Source organism: Channa argus, chromosome 23 (assembly GCF_033026475.1).
Source record: "Channa argus isolate prfri chromosome 23, Channa argus male v1.0, whole genome shotgun sequence".
Classification (NCBI taxonomy): Eukaryota; Metazoa; Chordata; class Actinopteri; order Anabantiformes; family Channidae; genus Channa; species Channa argus.
The window spans coordinates 12,783,315-12,802,266 of NC_090219.1; the positions used below are offsets into that span (position 1 = coordinate 12,783,315).

Consider the following 18,952-nt stretch of genomic DNA (forward strand, 5'->3'; position numbering starts at 1 on the left):
TCCATAAGGAAGTTTGAACAAAATATAAATGGATCGTGTTCCTTGTCCACTGCTTTGTTTTCTTCACTAAACATGATCCAGCCCACAGAGTTAAAGACACAGAATAACTGAATGTCTTATAACATCCCACTGATCTGCCACTGCATCATTTTGTCGACATACTTGTAACATGAAACGCATTTCTCTCCCAGCTGCTGGCAGGTCAGCTTTTTGCTTCCTGGCTGCTGAGACGACAAAAACTGACAATGTCCACACTTCAGGGATAAAGCACCAAAGCCAACATAAGGCAGTAAGAGTAAAAAATGTCCTGTGGGTAGTTTTGTGTCTTTGTGGTTGTTTGTCATCTGTTTGTGATGATTTTGTATCATTTCTTTGCTAATTTCAAGTGCTGCTTGTGGTTATGTGTCTGAAGGTCATCCAGTCATTTAGATAAGCCATGTTGAGTCATGGCACGTTCCTGTTCTTCCTGTTAGTTCTAAACAACTCATCAAACACCTTCAATTATAGGAAAATTAGGGCCCACTTTACTCTTGCAGATGGTTCTTTGTTCCACTCCTGGCGTAAATATGGTTATTAGAGATGGGTGAGACAGAGGTTGGGGGGGATTGTTTGGACCCAATGATCCCGACTCCTAAATATTTGCCCTAGCCAAGACCCGGGATGCTCTGCCTTGAAATAATAACAAAGGAGGACAGCAATTACAATTTCAAAGTGTCCCCGTGCTGTTGGGTTCATTACCAGATCCTGTGTCTCCTGCTCCTGTACAGTGACTAACTGGAGAGGCCACATTAATGCAGTGTGAGGCAGAGTGGGTCTGCTGGCTGATTATTGTATTGATCTGTCTCTAAACCTCATCTCCATCTGGACCCTGCAGCCCAACATATACATTAACATGAGATGATCCAGGATCCAGCTGTGGGTCAGAGACAGTTTAAACTGTCGATAAAAAGTATTCGATCTTGAGTCTGAGTTCTTTAAAAAAAAAAATCCAGAGCTAGTGAAATCACTGAACAAATCAATAACTAATAAATACTGAGAGCAGGACAAACATCTGGACATATCTGAGTTGTTCATCCAAACTAATCGGGATGCTTTACAAACCTGATGCTTTTAGTAGAAAATCTTTGCTAGAATAAACAGAAACCCTAGTTGCAGAATTTAGAGCCACTCAGGCTCCAGTATCTGTGTTAGAAACATTATTATTCACATCAGACAGTTTTATGTCTCCAGGTGAGGATGGAGGGGACATTCACACCTCTGTCTGCTGTTGATGGATTCTGCACCGAATGTTAAAACACTTTCATATTCTTGTGTTTTCTCCCTGAAGTGAGTTTTATTTCAGGAATCTGCACTAAGGCTACAGTTTTGAAGATTTCCCCACAGTGTGACTTATTAGTTCTTCTTATGTAAACTCTCATTTACAAGTTTGCACAGAGGACTGTGTTTTTTTCACTGACATCTGAATGCATGTCTAATGGTCTGAATTAGCCTGAATTATGTATTAGGTATTGTCCATACACTTCATACATGGAAGCCTCTTTTTACAGTTTTGAATGAATTAATTTTGTTGTAAGGAAATTTTGTAATGCTCAATGTACAGATTTTTAGGTGAAGACATTTTGATATTTTGGTGGAGGAAACAGTTTCACCGTTGAAGAGCTACAGATTGTGTTCAGATTTAGTTCAGTTTTACTCTCATCTTTGCATTGAACATCTATGAATATTTTTAGTCACAGTTGAGATATAACACTGCTCAATGGATGTTGCTTTGGGGCAACAAAGCCATTTCCTTAATGTGTAATTACATCATGAATATTTAATGACAGGGTGATTTGGTAGGGGAGGTAGGACTGAATTAACTAATAAAATGTTTGCTCTGGGTCAAAAGATTTTACATCCATTAGTGGCCTGGTGGATGGCACATCTCTGCTCTTCAAAATCTGCACACATTTCATTGCTTTTTTAGAGCCCTCGAGCATTATTTGTTTCAACTCATGATGAGTAAACTTTTTTATTTCTATTTTAGATTTTATTTTCTATTTTATTACTTTGTTAATTGTATGTAATTTATCAAAAATGTTAAAGCTTTGATGCCTGGTGGAAACATTTTAATGTCACTTCTTTTGGTAAAACAACCATCAGCAACAAATGTTGTTTTTGCACATGTGAAAATGGTACTTCTATACACTGACCTGGAGTCTGCTGTTGCACCGTCTCGTTGAGGTCCTGCAGGCGGGCAAGCAGCAGCAGAGATCCAGCTCCAAGCACCATCAGGAACAACAACGAGCAGCAGAGGGAGCATGGCAGCTTCATGACGGCTTACAGCAGCAGCCTCCTCCAGATTAAAGTCCACCGGGCTACCACTAGAGCAGCCGCGACTGCACCAGCTGAGGAGGAAAACAAATCACTTAACACTGCACACGTCTTTGTTAATGATCTTTAACTGGTTGCCCCTGAGATAGAGTGGAGACCAAAAGAGAGGAAGTCCAGGTGTCAAGATGCCCAAACCACTTCAGATGGATCCTTTCCACATGAAAGAGCAACATCAGCACTAAGCAGGAAAATCACTTTGGCCACTTGTCTTTATGATTTTATTCTCCTGGTCGCTACCCAGAGTTGAGGACCACAGATGACGGATGGATCATAGAGTTAAACTGAGCTTTTCTTTCTAGCTTCTTTACCTCTTCAGCACAGTGGCTGATGCTGCTCTAATCCTCCTGCTGACCTCACGCTCCCTTTGACCTTCACTGTGAACAACATCCACAGATACTTAAACTCTTTCACTAACTCTCAACCCAAAGGGAGCATTCTACCATTTTCTGGTATAGAACCATGGCGTCAATTTTTTTCCTGTGTGATCAGCTGCAAACCCAGTTCATGCTGGAAGTCAGTCTAAAAGGAACCACATAAGCAGCAATAAGAAGAAAAGTGATTCTGAGGTCCCCAAACCAGACACTCTCCTCCCCCTGGCTGCACCTCCAAGATTCAAGAGATTTAAAGTGTTTATTGTCATATGCACAGACAGAAATCATGTTTCCCTGCACAATGAAATTCTTACTTTGCCGTCCACACCAAATGTCATACAGTAAATTAAAAGAAAATTGAAGGAAAATAAAATACAAATAAAATTTAAAAAAAAGAGCAAAAAAATAAGAGCATAAGGCAATAAAGTGAGGTAGTGCCGTTCTCGGTTAGGTAGTGCAGTTCTGTTGTGTCCATGTAAACACAAAAGATCCTGTCTATTAATATCAAACTAGTTCATAACCAAGCAACTTAACGGAACACTGTGAGACAGCATCTTTGAGGGTCCTGAACCCCACCCCCAAAAATTTAACAGACAGTCACTTTTTATGATAAGTGCAGATTTTTAAATACTGGGTGTGTAGAATGCTGAGCTCTGGAGGTTCCACTCTGCTGTCCACAACCAGCGACACTTTGGGGGTAGAACTAAAGACCTGAAACTTAACGTAGACCCTTGTTTTATTGGCAGAAACACAGGTAAGGAGCACAGTTCCACAAAAGGTCCCTGGATTTCCAGAGCCAGACTCATGCAGCTATCTGTGGCTTTGACCTTGAAGATCCTTCAGCAACAGCAGTTCGGTCTGCAAATACCCATGTGTTTCACCACACTGCTGTATTTTCAGTGTCTGAGGGCTTTTACTGTTAGAGAAACTCTCAGACTATCCTGCTGACTGTACACTCCCAGCTCCCACGAGGCCGAGCAGGAACATCTGTTTCTATGGTGCCTTGTCAAACAGCTTCTCTCAGCAGGTGTGACCCTGCAGCAGTTCTGCTCAAAAACTGTACAGGTACAGACACACACACATATGCACATAGGATTAATGCAACACAGCGACAATACACAGAACACAGCTGTGGGGAAAATAGCAATAATAAATGGGCAATATTCAGAATAAGTCCAGAACAAACACTATTATACCCTTTAATCAGAACCTATTTCTTACTTACTGTAAGTTATTAAGTGTTCCCACTTAATCCAGTATAAACTGTAAAAATCTGGTTTATTAAAAAGTCGGCGAGGACTGTGGCAGCATATGACCCCACTGCTCTAACAATGATTCATTTCCAGACGGTTTCAGTTTGATTAATGACCTTAATTACATCTTCATTAATCACTAAACAACAAAGACACCGGCCCATGACACCATGACATTTTCCTGAATTAATAACCTGCTGTAACACAATTGTTTGCTTTTTTCTGGCAGCATGTTGTTGGTTTGAGATTCTGTTCCAGTTTTGATCAGCCTGCTTTCTGTTAGCCTTAAGGAACCATGTTTGAATATTAGCGTATGTGTGATTTAAATATATAGTTCTCAGTTAACTGTTGCAGCTGTGTTACTGTAGAGGCAAAAACCATGTACCTCCACAGCTACACACAAGTTTCCATTACTACCTTGTTATTCTCACTCATCTGTTAGGTCCAAAAACTGCCAAAACCAAACATCGTTTCCCTAACAACTGGTTAGGCAAACTTCAAAAACAGTTATGTGATCTCAGTGAGGATGTCATCTCTAATCACTTTCTAATTTACCTAACCTTTCAAGACACATAGACTATAAAAAAAACAAAAGGAGAACAAATACAGTAAAACCCTTTGTTGGCTTATACAGTTACTTTAATTAGATATTTCAGTAGAGGCGTTCACAATGAACCAAAAGTCGAATCTCTGTAAATTCAGCTCATTGATTAATTGAGATGGAGCTGTACGATTTGTCTCCTGTTGCTAACCTCCAGTTACTGCCTCTGTCAGGTCTTCTAAAAACCAAGTTTTGCAAAATACGTAATTGTTCTAATTAAATTAACACATGGTGTGACCCCAACTGATAGCTTCTTTACAAGCTTCTGAAAAGTGAGGTCCTCTGCTTTACCTCGGGTCTGATGCTGCAACCAGATGTGCTTCTGTTCATGCTTCCATCATGTCTGCACACAGGGACACTACAACATGATGGTGAGCTCTGACTCCAACACAGATCCTGTTTTATCACAACAGAACTGTGTGCTAGACAATAAAGAGGGACACACTATCTACTCAGCTCTCAATCAATCACAATAAATGCTTTGATGAATCATGTGTTTTCAGAGGATCTGACTCTGTCTCTTATATTAAGAATTTTACTAAATTTTCTTTTTATTTATTTATTTTTATTTTTCCCATTTAATAAAACTGTCCCAACATTAACACCATTTTAATTCTTTGTAATCAGCACCTGCTTGTAATCTGTTCTGGACAACTACCATTGGATTACATCAACACTGAAGAAAACTTTAAGAAAAAATGCAGCCTTCATTTTCTCTGACTTCTCAATGGATTTTGGAGGTTTACTATGGATAAACATCATGAGTAATGATATCCTCAGGTCACAGTGCATCATATCAACATGTTTCATGTGTGTATCTTCACATGGGCAAAGGTGGTGACAAAGTAAAGGACATATGCACGCACCTGTCTCCACCAAATTACTTGGGCTCTTTCTCTCATCTCTCCCCTACTCAGCTTTAGAAGAGACTCCAGAAACAGCATGTTTTTAAAGACCCCATTAAGTCAGATATCATTATCTGACAATAACAGTTCGTGTCGGCTGTGTTACCAACAGGAGAACACAGAAAACAAAAAAATACACACTCCACAAAACTTATGCCAAAAACAAACATAAAAACAGCCCAGAGCAATTTTTTACCTGAGAATCTGCTGCTAACTTGATGATTCAGCACTCAGGGGCAAAGCACAAACTCCAGCTGCTGCAACATAAGATGCTTTCTACTAACATAATGTGCAGGAAATACAGAACTCCTCCTTTGTTTCTGCACAAACTAACAGCACTTAAAGTGTGCTGTGTGTGTAGGGCTGCGGGAAATGACTGTTGTCAGTATCGATTATTATTTCGTTCTGAGGCAAAGTTTCTCATTCATTAACAGCAGCAGAGTCTCCAGGAGGTGGTCAGATGGCTTAAGAACTGTGACTCCAGAGACCAAGGGCCAATTCCAGAGACCCGTCTGAGGTTTAGGCAGCAAAAGCACTTTAATTCAGGTTCGGGAAGGATGGACATTTATAAAAGTAAACGTGTGAGGTAATGGTTCACTATGAAAGTCTGAAAACAAGCTGTTGTTAATAACTAGTTGTTAAATAAAACCGTTACAAGATGTATTGTCAATTAGTCTAAAAAAACAAACTGCAGGTTTTGGAGCTCGTCCAGGAGGGACCTTGTAAAAAACTTAAAGCAGAGGAAATGATCTAAATTTGCAGATTCATTTGCAATTTTTTGGTTTAACACAAGAAAGGTGTCAGAAATTATGATTTCAAATGTCTTGTATTGTCTGACCAACATGCAAGAAACCAAACAGTTTTAATATCCTGAATAGCAAAAGCAGAAAATTCAAATTTAAAGAGCTGTAAAGATCCAATGTTTGCTTAAAAATTGTTTTAAAAAAATTTATTTAGTTTATTCAGTTTATTTTATTTGAACAATCACTTTATTTATAACAACAGATATGTTGGGTCATTGCTGCAGACCAAAAAAAACTTGCATTCAGGACTGCAGGAAGCTGAAGATATTTTTAGACAGATACAATTCCCGCTCTGCTCTAACTCCACACTACATCAATAAAAACTGTTTTAATCTGTAGTACACAAAGCAGCTGTCAAATCACCATAAAGCTGGGTAATCTTCTGCAGGTGCAGCGTTTCTGCAACCAAAATCAGCTCAGACTGTAATAGGCTCAGTAAACTCACCATCATAGCATTACCATTTAACTGACAAGCTTAAACCAAACTACAGTGTTTAATCTTTCTGCTTCCATTGATAAAGTTGAACACTGTGTTCTTACGAACTGATATAAAAATGTAGATGACATTTAGTGACATAAGTAACTCCTTGGAGGAATTAAAACTGTACATACAGCAAAGGGCACATTTACTGTAATCTCTTGTGGTGGACCCCAAGGCTCCATCTTAGTGCATCATCAAACCTGCCTCATTTGGTCCAGCTGATTTGATTTGTTTGGGCAGGTCTAAATGAGGCAGTCACACTCAGGTACAGACCAAAACCAAACATGATCATGAGCTTTTCCAGATGATGGTGAATACTGTAGTGAACGATCCCTATCACCAACAGATTGCAGTTAGTGCAGCAGAGCAACAATTTATGGCACTAACAGACGAGGGTGGGTCAGCCAATCACCTGGCAGCACTTTAAAAAACCTGCAGTCAACTCAGGTGTAGCAAAGAATATAACTTTTTAAAACCCCTTCATCTGTGAATTATGTCTGTATCTCGTACTAACTCTGCAGCATAGAGGCTGTTCTTCACTGCTGCAGTCAGAACATTAAAACCACAGTGAGCAGTCACTCCTCGTACATCTACTCCGGACAACACAGGCCAACTTCAGTCAATTCAGATTTCTTTGTTTTGCAAATGTGCTCTATGTATAAACCTGATGTGACTTAACTGTGACGTATTTGTGGAACAATAAACAAGGTGATAGGCTGCCTCAGTCAAACATGCTCTCAGTCAAACATGTCTCTTACTTACATTTGTCCTGAGTCCAGACTCTCTTTGAGCAGCCACAGCTTGATCAGTGTTGGATTAACATGACAGATGGAGAACTGACTCAGATCAATATGTGTCTGCAGCCTCCTCTGTCTGTTCCAACTGACAACCTGCCTCACCAACGCTGTGAAACAGGAAACGACTGGTCATATTGAACTACTTCAGATGTGTTGCACTGTATCAATATTGTGATGGCAGCGATCCCATTCTCACAGCACAGGGAGCAAGAGGCAGTGACGCATGCTGAACATTCACCTTCTGAACTGATCCGGTGGGAAAAGTTAAATAAAAGAGAAGGTGAAACATTTCATTTCTAAATCTGGAGCCCCAGAAATGTCAGAAAGGCTCGAAGCTCCTCTCCAGAACCAGACTCCAGGCTGGGAGGATTAATGAGGAGGAGGCAGCAATACCCGACCGTTAGAGAAGAGAGGTTTTTCAAACGGGGTCAGGGGAAATTACAAAGCACAGCTTCTACACATAGAGATGCTCATACATCACAATATGCTGCCTGCTGGTGCTCTGCAGAACCTGCATGCAGCACACACAGAGAAGCTTTGCTCAGCAATGGGATTATTCACTTTGCCTCTGACAATTCAGTGTCATAACACTACAATACCCATGATTCTCTGCTGTTGTTGCAATAAAGAATAAGCCAGCTGATTGTGTGAAATAGCAGATTCTAAACATTTAAACATAAAACAATTCCTCTCATTTCATAAGTACAACCTTTATTTTTTTTTTAAATGTGCATGTATGTAATAGGACAGAATCAGAGGGACCAACAGAGGAAGACAGTCTGCTGTTTATAAGCTGCAGAAATATAAATGCCAGACAAAGATGTTTACAGTAGTTTACATTCACCTTTATGTCTCAGCATACAATTTTCATTCAAACCAGCAGAAGAGGTGTTTTCCTGTATACATAATCCCATAATTAATCTATGCAGTTTTGAGGGGCCCACGGGGCCCATACTGTGATGGAGGTGGTTTATCAGATTATATTCTGATTAAGTTTATCTTACTTTTATATTTTTGTGCTTTCAATCATCCAGTAGGACCTTACACAATGTTCCAGCTGAAGTCCTGAACATTTTAAACAGCTGTAGCTTATCCAAAGCTTTTTGATTTCAGATGGAGTTTGACCAGGCTCATGAAAGGATTAATGTTCAAATGCCCTTTTATTACATACCTAGACAAACTTCCATTTAATTAATAAATAATATTAATGAATAAAAACATATTCAGTAATTAATTAATTAATCTGTTTTAATCTAATTATTCTCTCATTACATTTGAAAAACTCAGTATCGCGTTAGCTGTGTGCAGTGTTTTTCTACTTAACTGTGAAAATAGCAGCAACAGCAAGTCAATAAAAATCCTTTCAACCAAATTATTTGATGACCTTCGATGATCATAAACCACAAAAATGGCAAATATTTGACAGTTTGTCAAATGTTATAGAAAGTTGTTTGTAGTTAAACCACATTTGGTAACATTGCTTATGCTGTAGGACACTGCAGTGATTAATAATAATTTGGTTAAATGAATAATTGCTTTAGTGATTTTTTTAATGTAATGTAATTTTGCATATTTGCTGATTCGAAATTAATAAATGTGATGAATTAATACTTTGACATTGAAGTGAACACAGGTTGTGGTTTGGAGCTGAGAGCAAGACAGACAAAGACGTCAGACACTGTTTACACATACTCTGACACATGGTCTTATGATGACAAAAAACACACAGGATAGCTGCAGACGGATCCATAAACTGTACTGAAACCTTAACTGGAGTGTAACACATTTTCTGAAGTAACCTGGAAACTATTTTTCCTTTTCGAGCTGTATCTCGTGTTTATTATTATTTAAGAAGAATAAGGGCAGAAATTAGCAGGAAGTGAAGCCTAATTTAACAGCTGATATAAATGCAGCTCATTCCAGGTAACAAACTAATACCAACTGATGTGGAAACTCCAATGTTTCCATAATGCATTTAGAATACCCAAGGAAGTAAATTTCCAATGTTACTGTGCTTATTAATTTCGTTCTGTAAAATGAGCTGAATGAGTTCTGCAAAGTTAATTTCGGAAAAACTTTCCGAGGCACATTTGTTAAAAAACAGTGTGTAACAAGAGGTATAAAGCTGCAAAGTTAAGCAGTGTTTTCTGCTAGTGTCACCTTCATTTCAGGGACAGTGAGGGACATTTGTGTCCCTGAGCGAGGACTCATTTCTCACCCTAGACAGTGATCATCCTACCATACACAATTCTCCAGAGCATTGGCCTCACAGAAACTGCCCTTGGCCTTCTCCTGAACTCTGCAGAATTAGAGGCCAAACTCCTTCTGCAAAGTGTTGTTACAGTGTGAGTGAACACGAACGTTCTCTACCTTTAGATCGTGGCTTTATTTATCAACAGTAAACAAGGCACATTTTCCCCATTCTATAGAGCAGCAAACAGTGTGTGTGTGCAATATTGATGCTGATGTTGCTGTTCAAACATCTAATTCAGACTTAGCTACCAACATTCACACATGTACAAAAACACAGATGCTTGGAGGTACACTGTCACACATTGTTTGGTGTGAAATGTCAGCACAGGAAAATTCCTCCTGACACAGACTGTGGCTACTGTGGTCGTGGAAACAATGAACATTGTGTAGCCCAAATCACCACCTTGTGGGCTGAGGTTTATTGCGTTCACTGGTGCAGAAACTAGAAACTGCATATTGCGTTTGCATTTACAAACAGCAAAGCTGCGACTGTTTTTTTTTTGTTTTATTCCTATTTTAGCTACAGATCTGTTTACTTGGCTTCACGTGAAACCTGCAGGAAGCAAGTGAGTCAGTAGGAAGCTCTTTGGTGCTGCTGTACTGAAAAAACATCCTCTACAGAAACAAAATCCCATCAGTGAGAAAAAACCACGCTGGTCATGAGTAAAACAGAGGGAGGAGCAGGTGTTGTGCTGAACACCTCTGGCTTCAGTAGAGACCAGGCAACAACGCAAATCTCCAATGTTTACAAAAACCTCCATCAGTACAGTTGGTTTAAAAGTGTTGTGAGGCCAAAGTGATTCACTGCAACCTGCAACCATTTAACCCACCTACCATCACTGGCTGCATCAGTCTCAAATACTTCACTGCATGTTTTCACTGCATGGAAACATGAGTCAAGGGGGAAATGTTGGGCTGTTAGCTGACAGAAAGACACAATGCTCCTCATCACAGTAGCCAAGGCTAGATTAACATATTAATGAAGATAGTGAAGAGAAATCAACGTTTTTCTAGTTCCTAAACAGAAATCCAACTTTCAGTCAGTCATTTGACAAACTGGTGAGTATAAGGTTTGAAAAAATATGATAAAATAAAGCTGTAAAATAAAGTACGAAGGTTCTTTAAAGAATAATATAGCTTATTATTCAATTAAATTATACGTTAAAAGTTGATGATAATTTTAAGATTTTAAGTTTTACTTTTTCCAATTAATGTCAGACTAAGCTCACTGAGTTAAGACAGTCAACAGTTAAATGCTACTTACAACTTTGCAACAATACTGTTTAGCAGAGAAGCTGATGAATACATTATTGTATCATGAGCATAAAGGTGAAAATTTACATTTTTATTGGTCCTTCAAGTGAAAGACTCCTTGTATCGGCTCAAAGATGTTTTATCCAGATCTCCTTTAATCCAGCTCTGAAGAAATGCATTATCAACAATCAAATCAAGTTAGCAAGCTCAGTTCCTCATGTATGTTTTTTAATTCTTACAGATTATTCTAAAATCTGATCATTATGGAAGACGTGGTGCTTAGCTTTAATCTAAAGAGTGGTTTAAAAATAAAGAAAAAAAAACCCACAAGCAGTTAATGAGTTTAGCCGGCTTTGGTCTGATCCCTGAATCCTTGTAGCCCACCAGCTATAGACAACCTCTGAATCATCACATATTTTAATCATCTAGTTTCTCCCTGACTCAAATGGAAACAGACTGATTAGTCTCCCATAACCTCTCCATGCAGAGAGCTGCTGACGCCCAGCTAAAAGAGATGCCACAAAGGTCTCATTCATCCTCCCACACTCTGTGCTTCTCTCAGAGGTCATTCACATTGCGACTCAAATAACACAATCCAACAACAGACTGGGAGAGAGAACATAACTCTGTCTAACATTAGATGGGGTACATGTAGAGAGAGGTCAAAAGAACAGGTTCATGACAGGTGTTTTCTTTTCACAATGAAATGTGAACACAGACATCAAATTACATGTTGATATGATTCAGTGCAAATTCTAATCGCTGACAATATCAAAATTTCTGATGATTATCCAGAGTAAATATCCATAGGTCCACTTTTATTTCATCTATGTTTACTCTTGTAGCTGGGTTTTTTCTTACTTATTGATCAGTAGTTTGTACTTGTCTATTGTCTTGGTTTGGTGGAAGGTTTTTCCTTTCTTTTCTACTTTTTACATAGAGAGCAGCTATAACAAGGCATTACAATTTCCCTATGGGATCAATAAAGTAGTTTGAATCTTGAATATAAATCAGTTTTCAGACTACAGTGTGTACATTCCACAGCTCCTCTGCTTTTAGTGTAGGTTGAAACTCAAACTCTGTGCAAAGGAGTTAATTCACTGTAAGTCGAACTGGGTCTCTGCGGTGCTGCCAGTGTTATTACAGAACAATATCTCTTCACATTTGGACAACTGTAACTCCATCAATCCTGCTTTAACGAAAGTTATCTTCCCATCTCAGCTGGTTTAAAATGCAGCAGCAAGGATTTTAACTCAATCAAGGAACTACCATCACATCACCCCCATCCTGGCCACCAATGGCTGCCTGTTCATTTTACTATAAATTCATCCCTTACAAGCCAAATAGAACCAAAGGATTCAGTCCTAAAACAGAGGACAACACACAAACAAACATGGAGGTGAACAATTGTAGACAACTAGTTGGGTGCAACTGTAGCTCAGGAGGTAGAAGAGGCATCCGCCTTCAATGTAAGGGGATGCAAACTTAACCCTAACTAAAGGTAATAATAATGCATGTTCAGTAAAAACAAATGTTTTGTCATCAGAAGTAACAGAAATGGTCAAGAGGTGTATAAATAAGTTTTACCGTAGTAAAATAATCTAAACTATATTAGCTGTGATTGTTTGCATGCCCCTTTATAAATTAATTAAAATAATATCAATTAATTTCTATTTATATAACCATTGTCGTAGCTTAAATATTTTCTTGATGAAAAATAAAAAATCTCTTTCACAACACAGGGATGCAAACTTTTGTATCCAGCTGCAAGTGTTACCACTACATTTTCTCAGCCCAAGGTTTAATTGGTTAATTGACAGTGGTAGTAGCTGTCACTCTAACACAGTTACATCACTAGATTCATGAGACATGAGAAACCCATGAAATAATAAAAAGTGCAGAAACCTGTTTTAGATTCCTTTAAGGATCAACACATTCTCTACAGAATAGGAAGTGCATGATGAAGTACAGAGCAGCAGCTGTACTGTGTCTGAACTCAGTATTAGGATTCAATTACCATAAACACCTTTATTCTAATCCATGGACCGTATGAATTAATATTACATTAAAGACACCTTTGTCTCCTGAAAAAAGATGTTTCACCCTGAACATCACCCATTTTCTCTCCAAGCTGACAGATGCTTGCAGCTGTAGCTCAGTTGGTAAGGCCACGTCCACTGTTCGATTCCCAGTCCCTCTTGACTGTCGAAGTGTCTTTGGACAAGACGCTAAATCTTAAGTCTCTCCCGGTGGGCACCTTGCATGGCAGCCACTGTCATCATCAGTGCGTGTGTATGATGTGTGAATGAGAAGCTACATTGTAAAGCACTTTGGATAAAAGTGCTATACAATCTGACCACTCACCATTTACCATGACGGTTTTGTCCCAGCTCCACAGAACCAGGACTCCAGGGACAAACATACATCTCAGTGTTAGACTAATTGATGGAGCAGAAACAGAATCAACAGCTTTTACTTAGCAACTTTTAGACTGACTGCTTCCATCATTTGGAGGTTGTGTGGGATGTAAACAGGAAATGGATTGCAGGAGATCCACAGCAAACAGTCCTAACAACATAACATCAATATTTATGACAATTGTTATCTGTCTTATGTCTCATCACATTTTAAAGTGGAAATATTTAAAATAATACATCATAGACACAATACGTTTTCAAGACAAATAAAAGACACATTTGAAAAATTTCTAATCTAAAGATTTCTAATCTAAAGTAATTAGCAAATAACAATCTATTACGGAAAACAGGGTTTAAGATGGTTCTTAAAGGATAACCTGCTGAATAACAATATTACTCATAAGTGCTATTCTAAAAAGTCTAAAATATGAATCAGGTTTAGATTAAATAGATTATTTTGTAGCTGAGGTAATGGTTATGTGTGTGTGTTTGTGTAAATGGTAAATAGTCTACATTTACATGGCGCTTTTTTAAATATTGGTACCCAAAGCACTTTACACTGCTTCTCATTCACAAACACACACACACCGAGAGGGGAGCCAACACTCACCGGGAGCAACTACGCTGGGATTCTTTGTCTTGCTCAAGGACACTTCAACACATGACTTGAGGAGCTGGGGATCAAACCAACAACCCTGGGATTTGTGGACAACTGCTCTACATCCAACACCACGGTCGCCCATGTGCGTGAGTTTTCTTTAACCGTGAATTTATGTATGAATTGTAAATTAATGGGTATGTTTGCAGACAACCATGTCTGCTGCTATGTCAGAATGATCCTTTAGTTTTTCTACATATTTAAAAACAGCTGAAAGTCTGAACCAGGTTTACAATAGATCATGTTTTGGGGAGTGGATTAAGTCACTGAGGGTCCTCATACATACGCAGTTTGTGTCTGTGCTGAGAGATTTCTTAGAACTGATGCTATTTTTAGTAGCAAGTAGAGAAATAATTCAGCGAGATCACAGAGCAGCTCAATGAGCTCGTCTCTGACAGAGGAAACAAGTTCTTGTTCTGCAGCTGCTCAGCGTGTGACAGGTGGGTAAGAGATCTGTATCAGTCTGAGTACGGGACCTTGATCAGGCTGGGTGTGAAACCTGGATCGGTCTGGGTATGAAAGTCTACAGCACACATCAGTTGGATCCTGTTTGACATTGATTCTTGTGTCAGATACAACATGGCCTAATTTATGAACCAAGATCACTCTTCAGATTAATGTGAACAACATAAACAGAAGCCATGGTGAGTTTTTCATCAAAGCATTAAGTTGTGATTTATTGCATCTCGTGCACTAGGGTTGGGCAGAACACCAATATTTCAACAATCCATCCAGCCTAAATATACTGAGAAAGCCTACCTGACTTTATAGATACACAGTATCACAAGTTCAACCACATCCATCCATTCAACCACCAACAGATCGTTTATGAATTATACAGACTCAGGGCTTCATACTACAAACTCTGTAACTGTAAATCTAATTAATGCTTTTACCCTCTTATCTGCTTCTCGAATAACAGGTGATATGTTTTACACACACAAATTTGAGAAAAGTAAACTAAAATATTCAACCTGTGGAGTTAAACATTAACTTTTAAGATTCATTGTTTCAGAAAAAAATTGATTAAAGGGGGACAAAAGCTGAGCTCATCCAATGGGCACATTTCAAGTTAAAACAATGTAAATATTATTCCAATTTCCTAACAGTACTGGACAATATTCATATTCATAGTGATCGGGACATCTGGAATGAAGAAACATGTATCCCAGTGGAGTGTTTTAAATAGTCTTTGGACAATAATAGAGGTCTATGGCAACCCACGCAAGAACAGAGAGAACATGCCTCTAGCTGTGAGGCCCTGGCTTCACCACTGCACAACTGTGCTCACTATTAAAATAACATAATGTTAATGTAAACTCTGTATTTTACAGCTTTAGTTTCTCCCTGCTGTGTTGTAAAAAAATCAAGACCAGCTCCATCTCACTAGATCGACAGAATTTATTAGCAGCATAGGTACATTCAGTCCAGACCTTAAACCTAATCCAGCTTGAGATGTAAACGGTCAGGTTCACAAACAAGTCCAGAAACAACAGTCTGGTGCCTGTGAGGACACTGTCATCAATTCACCTGTTGATAATGTAATATTACTTTTCAATGCACCATTAATGGAAGTGACCAAATGCTGTTTGTTCCTATTCCATTTTAAGAAGTTGTATCTTAAGTGAATGTAAGACCACCACATTTATTAAAAGACAAAGACAAAGACAAATGCCTGAAAATTTAGTCTCCTAGCACTAAAACTGGACGGTAACTTTCAACAGGAGGATCAATACCTGCAAGAAAAATCTGCCACAGAGAACATCTGCCTGATTATGTGAACATTTAATTCATTCTAAGAATTAAAAAGCAACGAGGTCAGACCAAAGACCAAGTCCAAAACAATTTAAAATAATATTCAGCCAGAAGTCATAAAGTCTTACGTTTGTCAGAAAATTGTTTTCAACTGAAAACACTGAAACATTTTAAAACCACAGGAAAAGCTGCGTTAAGTAGAATAATGTCAATTATGTCCCCACTGTTGGACGAATGGAGTCTTATCTTGTCATCAGGACCAGAGTATAAACTTCTAATGATTAATAAATAATATTTCATTATGGATTAAATAAAACTGTTCATTAAACGCTTTACAAATACGACAGAGAAGAAAAAACTACATCTTTAAATAACAGTGGACAGTGTGAAGAGCCCATATTAGAACATCTGCGGTTAAACGGACTTTACTCTGTTACGTCTGAAACGTGAAGACAACACCAGCGGACACAGACACAGCGCCGCTCCAGCGAATCTGTGCCCGCTCACACTCACCTGTGAGGGGCTCAGCATGGACGCTGGCGGGGGAGTTCACGGGTCCGCAGGAAACTCTCCGGTTCTTCTCGGCTCCACTTCTCCACAAAAAATATTTAACCACAGACAGCAAGACTCCACACGGTAAAACTGCTCCTTTAACCGGGGGGAAATATCCGTTTTGCCACGGTGGAAGTGTCTAACCGGGAGAGTAGCAGCCGAGCTCACGGCGGAGAGCCGGAGTAAGCGAAATGAGGCTGGAGCGAGGTGACGGACAAGATTGCGTCAAGTTCACGAGGAAGATACCGGAACGTCGTCTGTTTCACCTTCACAATAAAGGGGCTTCAATACGTACTTTCTGTGCGGAGCAGTTAGACACCTGTAATTAAGGAGAAAATATTATACTTCTTTATAAATTTATTGAGTCTAACATTCACGCATGATTTTAATGAACGAGTTTACAAACATTTTATAGTACATTTCTATTTTCTTCTCAAATTAATGTAAATGATAGTATTGGTAACAGATAATGAATATCAAACTGACTTTTTTCATTTTGACTTTGGTCATGCCCAAAGACAATGTACAAATGTCATTTTATCTACAATCCGTTCATGTCAGTAACAACATTTACTTGCTGGTTACCGGAAACGGTGGCGCTTATTTTTGTGACTTGATTGTACCCTTTGTGTGTGTGTTTGTGTGTTTATTCAGGGGGTCCCCGGGGAACCCCGTACCGCCGCCTCTGCCAGGCAGCGGCTCCGCTCAGAGGCTCAGGGAGGCAGGGAGCAGAGGAGAGCAGAGCTGGGGCAGGTGGAGGTCTGCAGCAGTGAAGCGGAACAAACACAGCGGATACTAAAAAACAGGTTTCCTCTACACACAGACTCAGTTCAGAAACAGTGGCCATCATACAGCCAAAGATGAAAATGTCCAAAAGCTGGGGCGGCAGAAATCCTCTTATCATTTACGGCAGTAGAAGTATCCTTACCACAATGTCGAAATAACTTGTATAATTAAAAGTGTTGCATTTAAAATAAGCAAAAGTACGTTCAGTATTTTCAGTAAAACAGTAAAAGTACTCTTTATGCGGAATTCAGTTGTACTGAATACTTTTACTGTACTAACATTTTGAATGCAGGACTTTTACTTACAGAGCATCTCCACTTGTAGTAATGATTTTTTTGATGCAGTTTTTTTCCCACCACTGGATGGAGCTGACACACCTGAGAGAAAAGGGGTTTTCACAGAGATCCCATCAGACCTCACATGCATTTTATAAAGCTTCAGAGGCTATTGTAGTCTCAGCCATCACAATAACAGTACAGTCAATTGCAGACGTGTGTGGTAGTTATCTCCTGCCCCCAGAGGCTGTGGAGGCAGGCTCATGTCCGGTGGTCCAATAATTATCCACTCCACTTATCATTGTACGATAAAACACTGAACATTTATTGAATTCCATGTTAAACAATTAAGCTGATAACAAAGTAATTCATCAGAAAACGTTTAGATGATGCCCAAAAACGTCCACAGAACACCGTGTACGTCTACAGTCAACATTCCACTACTATCTCCTCGCTCTCCCCTCGTTAGGGAAACCGAAATCGTTTCCATGACAACTGGTTAGGCAAACTTCAAAGGCGATTATGTGATATCACTAATGACGTAATCGAAACGCATGCATTTCTTAATTTACCTAACTTTTTAAGACACGGTGACTACAGAAAAAAACAAAGCAGAACAAACTTCCGTTGACTCATTCAGAGGCTTTTAATCTAAAATCTACACTCAACGGTTTCTAGAACTTTTTTCTGATTGTTTAATCAGCTAGAGAAACTGGTACATGGAGAGGGTAAGAAACATATGATGAAATGATATTTTATAGGAGCAACAGACGAGAGTTTTAGCTGTTCTTGAATTTGTCTTCAAAGACACAGGGTTTAGATTTTGAGCGCGGAGGCCAAGACGCTGCAGCCCCCAACCCCCGGTCACAGCCCCCCAGCGAGGGGCCAACATCCTCGGACTCTCAGGTGAGAAAAACCACAGGTGGTGCAGCAGAGTTTGAATGATACCACAGAAAGATCAATTTCACGGTAAGGTTCATTACAGGGACGTTGTCCTTGTCTGTCTGCGCAGGCAGCAGCGAGCGGCGGGATCGGACCTGATCGGGATTTGACAAAGCTCTGCTGGTTCAGGACCCCAGAGGACCAGCAGCCACTTCTGATCCACGGTCTCAGTGTGGAGCGATACAAAGTCATCTATAACTCGGTACTGACCCCGTCCGTCCTCGCTGATCTGTCCTCATCCAAAAGCGTGGTGAGACCTTTGATCACTGTAGAAACTTCAGTCTTGAAATCATGAGTCCTCACTGACAAGGACACTGTGATTCTCTGCTTCGGTCTCAAATATTCTGTTTTAATGTCTTCCTTCTCTTTCATTCATATTTTTTTCCCGCTGACAGCCACAAGTGTCTTAATTAATCTGAACGTCATCCTTTGTTTTCCATCATGTCGTTGTCTTCCTCCTTCCGGACTGAGTATGT

The 18,952-nt window shown here is 39.4% G+C and overlaps 1 protein-coding gene across 1 annotated transcript in view; it reads right to left on the reverse strand.

Moving 5' to 3' along the window:
* Positions 1-16,784, reverse strand: part of LOC137108493 (carbohydrate sulfotransferase 8-like) — a 38,979-nt gene extending 22,195 nt beyond the window's left edge. Inside the window, exons 1-2 of the mRNA XM_067493155.1 lie at positions 16,435-16,784; positions 2,193-2,387 (exon numbers count right to left, since the gene is read on the reverse strand). Of these exons, the coding sequence (XP_067349256.1) occupies positions 2,193-2,313 (121 nt within the window). The 5' untranslated portion in view covers positions 2,314-2,387; positions 16,435-16,784. The remainder of the gene's footprint in view (positions 1-2,192; positions 2,388-16,434) is intronic.
* Positions 16,785-18,952: the final 2,168 nt, after the last annotated feature.